Raw genomic sequence first — 13,363 nt, forward strand, 5'->3', positions numbered from 1 at the left:
CCTGCTTTTTCCCTTTTGAATAAGAAAATATTCTCTGACATTTATATGTAAATATTCCTGCTAAGGAAAATATATTATCTTGCCATGGGAGGTAGTTATAGGGGAATTATACATTAAAAAAGAAATGGAGAAGTAATATGAAGGCAGATATATGGAGGGAGCTTCAGTGGAAGCTATAGGAGCATCATTTAAAGCTGGCATAAATAGAGGTTAATTGGAGCAATATAATAATGTATATTTTAAGGGTCAGATTATGAGTAGAGCACTATCGTTAGCACGAGGAGTGTAAACACGATCGCAAGATCTCGGTGTTCTTTACACTCAAATCCATGTTACAAGTGGCACGCTGTTTTGTTAAATTGCTGTAATTTGCACTTCCCATATTTCTATGGGCGGCATTGAGCAGCAATCTCCACTTGTATTACAAGTTGAAAGTAAATGTGGTCGCGTGAAGTGTTTGGTCGGAGGAAACGGTTGCACTAAACTATTCTATCAACCCCTAAACTGCCAAGGTTAGTCTGTTTTGGGGTAACTTAGGGGGTCTTAGGTTGGGGGTTTAGATGTTAGTGGGTTACTTTGCTATGGGTGTTGTAGCAGTTTAGGGGTTTAGATGTTAGTGGGTTACTATGCAATGGGGGTTGTTGTGGTTTAGGAGTTAATAGTGTAGTGGGTTACTTTGCGATGGAGTTGTGGCGGTTTAGGGGTTAATAGTGTAGTGGGTTACTTTGCGATGGGGGTTAAGGCGGTCTAGGGGTAAATCGTGTAGTGGGTTACTTTGATGGGGTTGTAACGGTTTTTGAGGTTAATAGTGTAGTGGGTTACTTTACGATGGGGGTTGTGGCAGTTTATCGAGGTTAATAATGTAGTGGGTTACTATGCAATGGGGGTTGTGGTGGTTAAGGGGTTAATAGTGTAGTGGGTTACTTTGCAATGGGGTTGAGGCAGTTTAGGGGTTAATAGGGTAGAGGGTTACTTTGTGATCAGGGATGTGGCGGTTTAGAGGTTAATAGTGTAGTGGGTTCTTTTGCGATTAGTGTTGTGGTGGTTTAGGGGTTAATAGTGTAGTGGGGACTTTGAGATGGGCTATGCAAGTATGGGTGTTAGTTTTTTTCCACTTTTCTCTCTCCATTGTAGTCAATGGGAGAGTACATTAACGCAGTTGTGAGATTCTAGCGCTCTTTGCGCACCTCGGGTTAACAGCGCAAGTGATAAATACTTTCAATTTGTAATATGCATGCTACCTGACGCGCGCAAAGGGCAGAAGTCAAGCGGAGTTAGTGTGCAAGTGGATTCTAGCACTAAATAAGCAATAACCAGCAGAGAGTGGTATAAAGGTATCAATGGTGAGGCTTAGCTAGTGAAGCTTACATGAGTAATATGTGTTTGTTTAGCTGCACTTAATTTACACAGTAATAAGCATTCTACACATTGTTCTGCTGTAAAAACTCTGCATCTTTTATTCTTCTATAGTTAAATAGATATGTTTGTCTTAAATATTTATTTTTATTTTTCCAAATATAAAATATTAATAATAATAAGAAAAAAAATAACATTTCTTAAAACTTTTCACAACACATGGCTCATTCTGCCTAGTAACCGGCTAGTTCCATTTTTCCACACAGGTGGAGTTTTCTGCAAAGTGTTCCACAATCACACATAAAAAAAAATCAATAATTTACTTTATTCCCTCAAATAAAACCAGATTCTTTTGACCAACCCCCCTCAGTCAGGAAGGAAAGGGGCAAGAGGCGAGGAGACACCTGGATAATAGGGACAGGCTCAGCCAGTCCCAGAGCAGTTTGTGATCTAGCATAATTCAGTTGCTTTCCATGTGAGTGTGTGGGTTATGACATAAAAATGACATGAGGAACATGTGGGCGGTTCTGGGAAGAAAAAATTGCATTTTAATGGAAAAGTGCAGTTTTATTTTCAGTGAGCCTGATAGACACTGATGATGATAATGAGATAGACCCCAAATCACTGAGCATTATACAATGATTTTAGTGGTGTTCTACATTTAAAATGTAAAACAATGTAGTACAATATCTAGGTGTGACTGGATGCAAAAGGGAAACATGTATCTGGGAGAAAAATAGCACAGTGACAACTTCCTTACTAATGGTTTAATAAGAGATTGAATACTTAAGTTTTCTGTACTCAAAGCTTTTGTGTCTGTGTCTAATTTGTAGGCTTTTAGACTATAGATCTGTTTATAAAAGAGGGGCTCAATCTCCTGGATGGAAGTAGCTCCTTTGGTTTAGGGTTCAGTCCTCTAATTTTGTGGGGTCACAGGAAGAGCTCAGCTCCAGGTCCCGTGTCACCCCCAGCCCCCAGCATGTCCCCGCCTGACCCTCCTCCTGTGGCACTCAAAAGTTTCTCATATCGTGCTCTCCAGCCATCCCTCTCCCGGGTGATTCGGGCCACCTCTTGTTGCAGTTGCTGAAGCTGACGAGAAAGCTGACACTTTTCTGTCTCTAGAACATGGCGTTGCTGAACTCTTTTGTACCGGCATGACTGAGCATAGCCACGGTTCTTCAGGGTACGTCGTCGCTGCTTAAGTCGCAGAGCTTCTTCCTTACTGAACCCACGAAGTTGGCGGTTCAATTCCCGCACCGACATCCCCACCAACTGCTCATCCGAGAAGCGTTCTGACATCGGAGATAGCTGAAAAATGAAAGGTACAAGAAGAAATAAAAGAGTTGCAATGATGTGATCAGTGAGTTACATTGCATCAGTCTGAATCCCTCCACCTCACTTAAAGGGCCATAATACCCAAATGTTTAAACACTTGAAAGTGATGCAGCATAGCTGTAAAAAGCTGACTAGAAAATATCACCTGAACATCTCTATGTAAAAAAGAAAGATATTTTACCTCAAAAGTTCCACAGTAGCCACCTCCCATAGTAAAGGATTTCTAAGCAGCATTTTAGTATGAAAGGATGAGCCTCGTGAACTCTCATATTATTTCACCAATCAGGTAAAGGAAGCTTACTATGAAATCTCATGAGAGTTAAGTCAAATCTCATGAGATCACAGTAAGAGTTCATGACCTCAGCACTGCTGATGCTGATTGGCTGCTGTTCATTTCTTCATTTTTTTTTAATTTTTACCTGCAGCTGGGAGCAGCTGAGTATAACTTTTTACACAGAACTTACTCTGCTGAGCTGAGGAAATTGTGAGGTAAAATATCTTCCTTTGTTACATAGAGATGCTCAGGTGATATTTTCCTGGCAGCTTTTTACAGTTATACTGCATCAGTTTCAAGTGATTTAGCATATGAGTATTATGTCCCTTTAAAGGAACATAATACTCATATGCTAAATCACTTGAAACTGATGCAGTATAACTGTAAAAAGCTGACAGGAAAATATCACCGTTGCATCTCTATGTAAAAAATGAAGATATTTTACCTCACAATCTCCTCAGCTCAGCAGAGTAAGAAATGAGAAAAGGGAAGAAATGAACAGCAGCCAATCAGCATCAGCAGTACTGAGGTCATGAACTCTTTTACTGTGATCTCATGAGATTTGACTTAACTCTCATGAGATTTCATTGTAAACTTCCTTACACTGAATAGGGAAATAACATGAGAGTACACGAGGCTAGCCTTCGGCTGTCCCGGGACAGACATACTGATATGCTCCTTAGAAGTCCTTTACAATGGGATGTGGCTACTGATAAACTTTTGAGGTAAAATATCTTTCTTTTTTACATAAGAGATGTTTAGGTGATATTTTCTAGTCAGCTTTTTACAGCTATAATGCATCACTTTCAAGTGTTTAAACATTTGGGTATTATGGCCCTTTAAAGATGAAATCTTTGAATTTTGAATGTTTAATATCTCGATTTGCTAAGTGTCTGGTATTAAAAGGGAAAGCAAGATATTTCAACTAGATGTTTAGTAAAATGTATATAAAACATGAACACCAAAGTCTCATGTGGGCATGTACTTGACAGAGGCTTGAGAGAAGAATGGGTTCTGATTTTTCCTGTGCACATACAAATGAATCATAATAAGACTTTGGGGCATATTTATCAAGCTCCGTATGAAGCAGCTGTCTAAAGACCGTCTGCTCTGAGGCGGCGGACAGACATTGCCGGAAATCAACTCGATCCAATACGATCAGGTTGATTGACACCCCTTGCTGGCGGCCGATTGGACGTGAATTTGCAGGGGGCAGCGTTGCACCAGCAGTTCGCAAGAACTGCTGGTGCAATGATAAATACTGACAGCGTATGCTGTCGGCATTTATCGATGTGCGGAGAACATGATCCGCAATATCGGATCATGTCTGCTCGCACATTTATAAATAGGCCCCTTTCAGTATCATGGGCTAGTTCAGAGGCCTCATTACCTAGTGCCCTTCCAGTCACAATCTGATTATCTTTTATTTTTGCAGAGGACAGCTGGCAAATGTATCTATTTCACCTACTAGAATACAGCAATCTCTACTACATCTCCCTTGCTTGAGATGTCTGTTTTTTGTTTGGTTGTTTGTTCACTTTTTCTTCTGCTCTCCTCCACTCACCCTCCTTCTTTATGTTCCTCCCCCACCTGTCTATCTCTTGATATTAGCAGATTAAGTGATCAGTGACATGTCCAGCTTTGTGTCTATAACAGTACTGACAAATCCTGTCACCTACTCTCAGTTCCTTGCACCATCACACACACAAACATATAGTCACACAATCATACTTGTGTCTTTCCTCAACACTTATCTAGTACTTAGCTATAAAGCTAGTCATTTGTCCCTGACTATACATTAGTGTAAGAATCAATAATTAACACAAATGTTGTTTGATAGTGTTAGATGATACTGTCATTTAAAACAAATCTAGTTCACACATCACAGTAAATGTGCTCTAGCTATAGAAAAATAACAACCAGTGTCAAAACAACCCCATATAACAAAGGTGGCTTTGCCATAGTCAGGTCAACTCCAAATTAATGTTGTATAAGTGACTGTTTTTCACTGGTTTTGATCAATAATGTCTTCTTTAAAATAAATATTCCTTATTATAGGTGCAACTTTTACTTTGATTAGTGACAAAGCTAATTCTATCACCTTTTCTTTTCATCACTTCCCTTTGCCTATTCATCCATTTCATCTCACACTTTTTGTTTTTGCTTCATTCTTCCATTTCAGTATTTTTTTATTGTAACCTTTCCTAACTAAATCTTATTTATTTACGCTTTCTTACACTCCTTGAACCAATTCATTTCCAGTGTTCTTATCCCCAAGTCTATTTCTTTTATTTCACACTACCTCTTTTCTTAAGTTTTTTTTCTCCCATAGTATCCCATAGTATCTTCCTTATTTTTCCAGTTTGTTCTCTTCTACAGTTAGTTTTTTGTTTTATCTTCTATTTTCAGTCAGGTTTATGTCAATATATAGCATGTGAGCTTCCAAATAATTGGTTCCCTAATTAACAGGCTTTTAGCTTACAGCTTGGCTTTAGGGTTAGTAAGGTGAATTTTAATGTGGAATTTAGATGGATTTAGGATAAGTGGAGATGATGTGGGTTTTGACTGCTCTCCAGACATGAGAATATGTTTTACACACAGCCATGTATAACAGAGAATAGCATCTAATCACAATGGGTCATTTATGCCCAACTGCTTGACATTGATGGGATTCACAGCTTGGATGTACTTTTCACTATCTATGAATATTTCCATAAATTCATTTTTTGTATAATAAAGTATGTTAAAGCCAGCTGCTTAACGAGACCTGCTGAGTTAGTATTCAGTATTTGCAGTCAAGAGTAAAGTCAAGCAGCACGTCCAGTCATAGTCAAGTAGGTGGGGCAACTAAGCCTTGTGATTAGACACTTTGCTTGGCTAAACTTGGATATGTGCTTCTGAATACTTTTTCCTTCCCTCATTTTTTCTCTTGCTGCAATGCCTTTTTACTGTGTTTTCAAGCCAATTGCATAATTTACTTTTTCTTCTAGACTTGTGCTCTTCCTCACCTGGTGCTGTTGTGCATTCAAATCCTCTGCGGTCAGCAAATACCCTGCATTGTGAGAATTATGGGGGTGTCCACTCCCTGACCTGTACCCTGCTTCCAAACCCTGGAGTGTGGTTGCTCCTCCACCTCCCATTAGAACCTCCACAGCATCCTCTGGGGTCAGTGGCAGTCCTTCTCCCCCCATCTGCTGCTGCAAAGCTGCCATCCAGTAAAGCTCCTCCAAGCTGGGGCGAGGTGGTCCTGCTGTTTCAGAGGGGTCACTGAAGGTGGGTGAGGGGGGCACGGAACTGCATGGAGTTGAGCCAAGTGAAGGAGGAGGGGCCATCCTTGATGTCCGTGGTTCAGGGGGTTCCCTTTTCACCTCAAACTTCATCAGATCAAAGTCATTAAGGTATTCAAGAGCCAGTGGGGTGCTGGGAAGGTCTGAAAGTGCCATCTGATGAAAAATGACAAGTTGTTAGACTTATGCTTACTCACAGTTACAGAAAAAAAATGAACAATCAAGTGGCACAGTGCTAGGGTGACCTGGGATATCTATTAGTGAAGAACTGGGGACCTTGCCCAAAAATGCCAGAAAAAAAGAGGGTTATGAAGGATTTTGTGATTATTTAGTAGAATGCTGGATCAGGTTTGGCCAGCTACAGGCTTCAATGACTGAATGAAAAGGGCTGGTTTTAACGCTTAAAGGATACTGAACCCAAATTTTTTCTTTCGTGATTCAGATAGAGCGTGCAGTTTTAAGCAACTATCTAATTTGCTCCTATTATCAAATTTTCTTCATTCTCTTGGTATCTTTATTTGAAATGCAAGAATGTAAGTTTAGATGCCGGCCCATTTTTGGTGAACACACTGTGTTGTTCTTGCTAATTGGTGGATTTCCATGGTACTGAACCAAAAAAATAGCTTAGATGCCTTCTTTTTCAAATAAAGAAAGCTAGAGAACGAAGAAAAATTGATAATAGGAGTAAATTAGAAAGTAGCTTAAAATTGCATGCTCTATCTGAACCACGAAACCAAAAATTTGGGTTCAGTGTCCCTTTAAAGTGCCATAAAATATGTTTAAAAAATAAGCAAAATTAGTTAAGCTACGTTAGCAAAGATTAAAAGCAAAAATAGAAAGGTTAGTTACCACATCTGGCCAAATGGGACAAGCCCAGGTATGGGGCGGTAACTAACCTTTCCATTTTTGCTTTTAATCTTAGCTGAGAGCTTGCTAGTGAGTGCAGGGTTTTCTCTGTGTGTTACATTAATTTGTTTTGTAATTTCCCCTATGGTTCTTGCACCCAGACCTGTTAACCCCTTCCGTGTTTTGTATATGACTGGGGTGATTACATAAGCCTGTGCATAAGCCTGTGCACCCTTCCCTTGTTCCCAGTTGGTTTGGACTGAGAGCTTGCATTGTGTGGCTGTTTTAGGGTCCCAGGTTTTTGGAAAGGACCTTGATGTGTTACCTGAGCTTGTCCCATTTGTCCAGATGCGGTAAATAACCTTTCCATTTTTGCTTTTAATCTTAGCTGAGAGCTTGCTAGCGAGTGCAGGGTTTTCTCTGTGTGTTATATACTGTATATATATATTCTTATAGCTATATAGGTATAGATATCCATTTTACAATAACATTATCAGATATAGATATATATATAGAAATATATATTTAATAATAAAAAGTACATTATTTTCTATGTGAAGATCAAATGAATGTATGCATAAGGCACATTGGGGTTCGCAATTTAAAACTAACTTAGTTGGGTTAGCGCGCATAAAAAATTGCTAACTTCAGTGTGCGTTATTGAAATATTAAATATTAAAAAGAATTAATATAAATTATTTGGAATTATAATACATACTGTAATATATAAATATATATATATATATATATACACACACACACACATATATATATGTATTCTTTGAATTCTTTAGAATATGTTACAGTATCTATAATAGTTTAAAATAATTTATGAACTTTTTTAATATTTCTTTTAATATTTCAATAGCGCTCATTGAAGTTAGAAATTCTTCATGTGCTCTAACTCAACTGTGTTAGTCCTAAATTAGGGACCATGATGCGTGTCACACATATTTTACATTCATATATTCTAATGTACTTTTTATTATTAAATATATATTTCTATATTTCTGATAACGTTAATATAAAATACATATCTATACCTTTATATCTAAAGGAATAGATATATACTGTAGGTATAAGGATATATAGATATTTATATAAATATGTATTTACAATAAAAAGTCCATTATCCTGTAAATGAAGACCATTGAAATGTTAATTACGTACAGTACATATACAGTAAAACACACAAATACTTATGTACACAGAGGTAAACATATGTAAACATATATATATACACATACATACATATAAATCTTTAGACACGTGTATGTATGTATCTCTATGCTAAAGCCCCTTGCCTGCCTTTTTTTTCTAACACCTCGGACCTCATATCTTTGAGCCCTTAAACTGTTTTTTGTGCAATTTTTTTAAAATTTATTTTTGATGTGTTTTGTGCAATTTTTTTTGTCTTGAGTAACAGTAACCTGACCCAACGCTCATTAAATTCAATTACTTTTAAATCGTAAAACTGGTGCTATTTCCGACGCGCACAAAGAGCCACGAAAAACCCTTATCGCTTGTGTGCTAAACTTAGCGCATCACTTATAATCTAGCCTTAAATGAACTTGCTGTAAAATAATTATAAGACTTTTATAGATCACTATAGTATAACCAAATCACTGGACATTGAAAACTTCAAATGGACATTCTACTGTTAAAATAAAATGTTTATAATTTGAGCATTTAAATTTTTCAACAAATTCTTTTATTTTTTTCTGTTTTAAACTCTTTCAAAAGTTTTAAATATGTAATTAAAATTGTACTCCTTGAACTCCCACATTCTGCTCCAGGTGAGGAAACAGTGAATGTTTGAAGCATACACACGTATTTTTACTTGTATAGGTTGAACTCCATTGACTTCTGCCTTTTTTCAACCTCATCTACTTTGTTACTATTTTACTTCTCATTTGTTTGCCATATCTATCCTCATCTGATGGGCGGACAGGAGAAAAGCTTTAACTAATTATTTAAATTCTTAGTGGGGGCTTAAAGGGACATGAAACCCAAAATTTTTGTTTCATGATTTAGAAAGAGCATGCAATTTTAAACAACTTTCTAATTTACTTCTATTATCTAATTTGTTTCATTTCCTTGATATCCTTTGCTGAAAAGCATATCTAGATATGCTCAGTAGCTTCTGATTGGTGGCTGCATAAAGATGCCTCGTGTGATTGGCTCACCCATGTGTATTGCTATTTCTTCAACAATGGATATCTAAATAATTAAGCAAATTAGATAATATAAGTAAATTGGAATGTTATTAAAAAATTGTATTCTCTACCTGAATCATGAAAGAAAAAAATTGGGTTTAGTGTTCCTTTAATATCGAGAGAAAAAAAATACTTTTTAATAAAAGACTCCACAATCTCATCATACAAAGCATTATAATTGATCACAAAAACACATTTTTGTTATTATTATTATTTGTATTATTTATAGGTTTGTTAGACATCTTATTACATTTCCATTAAACATACCCCTCTGTTTAGCATTACTAAACTTTTTTATGATACTTGGGTAATTAAACAGTATATATTGCTCGAAAAAGTCTCTCAGTACTTTTATAATTCTTTTTAGAATAATACCAGGTATCTCATGGTCATTATTTAAAGGCTAAGGTGAGGATTGTTAGTGAATATGTCTGTATTTGTCTTTAATGCTTGTGGGAATTAGTTATACAGGAAAAGAAAACTGCAGCTTTCTCAGTCATGCCGAGATCAAGGTGCAGATGTTAACTAGTGAATACTTTATCAGGAAAATACAAAAAAAAACATAATTTGTAAACCTTTCTGACTAAAGACAAAAACAAATACAATATAACATGTCATGGCCAATAAATATCCTAAACATTGTTTGTTTATAGGGATATCTTTCCCAAGACCTCACTTGTCCCTTAACGTGCAGATAATTCCATCCCTGAGCCCAGTCTTATCCTGGATTTAGTGATCAGCTCTGAGTGATACTGTCTGACAAACCCCCACGCCTGCAGCGCCAGATCTCACAGCATTGCACCTCACCCTCATAGGGACATGGGGGGGGGGAGCTTCAATTGGAGATGGGTTACAGACATGGGAGAAAACTTTAATTTTAACTTTGGCATAAATAGAAAAAAGTCCTATAGAACCTAACAAAAGGTTAGCAAGACAGAAGTGACAGAAGGAAAAAGCAGAATAGCATCATTCTGCCTTGGGTCAGGTGTATCACATCATACATATATCACAGGTGTATGATAGCCAGGATATATCCTACAATCAGGAGTAGCTGGCTTTTTACAGGTATGTGTGTCAGTGAGGACTCATACATTCCATGCTAGGCTAAAGTGTCTCTTGAATCATTTAGTAATATCTTAGCTGCAATATCCAAGCTGCAGTCACATAACAGGGAACTGTCAGATTGTGCTCTCTAGCCACAAGTACCAGCATGTTTATTCTTTACTTGCTGCTCTCTATATTCCTTCTTATTAACAAGTAGAGAGGTATTGCTTTTAAAAATCACATATTGCAGTTTGAACTAACAATCATACATACAATTGCAAAGACAGCACAAAATGACAGATAACTTGTAATTTATATTTACTTACTTTATCTGTGTCTCCCTGTGACAAGTTTATGAGTACAACTGACCTGCATGAGTGCTGGCCATAGTTATACATGCACTGAATGTAAGGTAGGGTAACAAGCAGGGACTGTTAGGGATTCCATCAGTGGGACAGGTCAGGCTGACAGCAGCATAAAGACACAGAATGACAGAAACACTTAGTGACACATGAGAGAAAACGGAGAGCAGGAGCTGTGTAAGAGTCAAACAAGAGTAACTTACTCTGAGAGTGTAACACTGCGGTCAGCTCCTCCTCTGCTTTATTTTCAACCTGATCCCCATACAAGTCCTGGGCAAAGCCTGCTCTGCCCCTTGATGCCCCTGTATGGCTACCGAATTGTCCCTGTGTCTCTCTGACTGTCCCTGTTTGCTACTTGTGCCCTGGGCACAGAGGTTAAATAGCGGGCCTGTGAGCTCACACTTATCTCATTATAGGCTCTCCAATGGCCACAGCCGGAGGCTGGATGGGGGAGAGGGCAGAGGGCAGTGAGGGGGGGTTAGGAAATTATTCACAGAGTGTTGGATCTGTCAGAGCCAGGGCTAAATCTCTTCAATAGGGGGATGGAGGGGCAGAAAGTACGAGGTGGGGGGCGGGAGAGACTGGCACTACCTCTGACACCTCTACAAGTTAGTTCTGCCCAGTAATAAATCAGTGATAGATTGAGGGACACATATGTAAATAGATAGCTGTAGACATTTGAGCACATACTTTATATTTTGCAGGCTGGACACCACTTTTCAATTCTGTATTATGACATCTATGCACAGGTAGAAGAGAGAATTATTTTAAAAAAAATACTTCACTATTTAAGTAGTTTTAAAACTGTCTTTGTCAGTGGCTATGAACTTCTTTATCACGGTGTTGTATAGTTTCACTCTGAGGTGTATAGTCTTGTCTGAGTCTCCATGCTAAGAAAGCACTGCTGCACTGAGACATTTAGAAATAAAACAATTACTTGTCATTTTTGTTTATTGCAGACTTTTGAGAGCTATTAGCAATATTTTACAACTGAAAACATACTTTTTTGATGAATTACTTTGCAATATGTTATGATGATGTTGTGTCACTAGATGTAAAAATAAATGGAATAAAAAAATATTTTGATGTTATTCAGCTTTATTTAATCCCTTTGCCACTGGGAATTTCAGAGAAAAACTTGTCCAAAGTATCAGAGAACTTTTAGCATTTATGCTATCACTCAGTTTAAACAGAAATAGAGCCTTTGAGGGATATTTATAAAGCCGTCAACCGCAAATACGCTGGAATTCCGCAGCGTAATTGTGGCAAGCCTGATTCAACCCATTTATCAGAGCCTACAGACCGGCAAAAGTTGAAATTTGTGACGTAACATACGATCCGCCAGTCTTAATCCGACACAGATCGATGGTTGCGTCATTATAGATGTTCCGAATACAAATTCGGCACTATCTGACAACTTTTGCGATTTATCAAACTTCTAACAGGTACGCTTGCCACTATTCCAGCCCATCGTACCGGGTTTTCAATCCACCACCCTGGAGGCAGCAGATGCCATAGGAATCAATGGGAGTCTGAAAGCAGCGAAAGCTTATGTTCGCTGCTGCCAGATATCCCATTTATTTATATGGTAGAAAACAAATTACATGTGAATATGTGGTGATCAGACGATCCAACATAGAGGAGCACCAGGCTAATTCGGTTAAATAAAACTTAACTTTTATTTCAGCTTTCCGGCTGTCATTTAAAACATCTCACTTGAACAACATAGATACAGATAGCGTAGCATTCTCTTGCTTACGCATTTCGGCGATAGCCGTAATCATAGCATGAGAACTTTGCACATAAAACACTCTTTTAAAATCCCCACTTCTTTCTAATTGGTTAGTTGAAAACTGCCTGCTTGCTATCTGATTGGTTCCATGTTCAGGACTGTGTACTCTCCGGTAATGTAATGAACAGGTGTGTGTTTGATCTGGAGGGAGTGTTAACTATAGTATCAATTCACCTTAAGATCTGTGCTTTATTCAAATACTGAAATAATTGTTACATTTTAGTTATCATGCCTATATTACCTATCTTTTACTGTCATTAAAAATTCTTGACAATATTCAAATTGTATTATTTCAACTTAGTTTATATCTCTAAATTTGCTTTATTGTGGTAATAATAATGTTTAGGCAGAATTATTTATCTCAATGCTTAATGTTGTTGCACAGTCCTTCTTTAAATATCATTTAACTCGATTTTGTTTGTGTTATTGTTGTGTCACAACTTTAGATATTGTTTTCATTATTGTATTATATGTCCATTAGTGTTAACAAGAAATTCATCTTTCTTTGTTCCCCTAACCATATTAATGGTATCTATATTAGCTCTAACTTATTGTGACCATTATTGGTTTTAGTGGACTCTATAATACAACTTTATGAATATAAAAGTTCAGATAAAATCTATATAATACAATATCTCCCCTCAACTGATGTCTACAGCACATTTTCATATGCGCGGGATGGCTAAGATTAATTACTTCTTTGAAATTGTTAAACACATAGTTGAAAAATAATTGTAAATAGTTATAAATAGTTAAACTCATAGTTGGAATTTCCAAATATACTATCTGTCTGTGAACATATTCGTTCAATTGTTATTTCATCAAAGAATTTTTTTATTTTTTTTCCCTCT

General features: G+C 37.3%; 1 protein-coding gene across 1 annotated transcript; it reads right to left on the minus strand.

The window, feature by feature from the left end:
- Window positions 1-1,508: 1,508 nt before the first annotated feature.
- Window positions 1,509-11,114, minus strand: LOC128647877 (neural retina-specific leucine zipper protein). Its single transcript, XM_053700579.1, has 3 exons — window positions 10,924-11,114; window positions 5,974-6,408; window positions 1,509-2,664 (listed from the first exon to the last, which is right to left on the minus strand). The coding sequence occupies exons 2-3, from the start codon at window positions 6,406-6,408 to the stop codon at window positions 2,287-2,289; spliced, it is 813 nt and encodes a 270-aa protein (XP_053556554.1). The 5' UTR covers window positions 10,924-11,114; the 3' UTR covers window positions 1,509-2,286.
- Between the last annotated feature and the right edge of the window lie 2,249 nt (window positions 11,115-13,363).

This window comes from Bombina bombina, chromosome 2 (assembly GCF_027579735.1).
Source record: "Bombina bombina isolate aBomBom1 chromosome 2, aBomBom1.pri, whole genome shotgun sequence".
Lineage (NCBI taxonomy): Eukaryota > Metazoa > Chordata > Amphibia > Anura > Bombinatoridae > Bombina > Bombina bombina.

What these genes read in the sequence shown, in the direction of transcription:
- LOC128647877 (XM_053700579.1), bottom strand. Translation starts at nt 6,408, where the DNA reads ATGGCACTTTCAGACCTTCCCAGCACCCCACTGGCTCTTGAATACCTT. An exon ending in TGAATGCACAACAGCACCAG is followed by an intron (nt 2,665 to 5,973) that starts GTGAGGAAGAGC and finishes TTCATTTTTCAG; the next exon opens with CTATCTCCGATGTCAGAACG.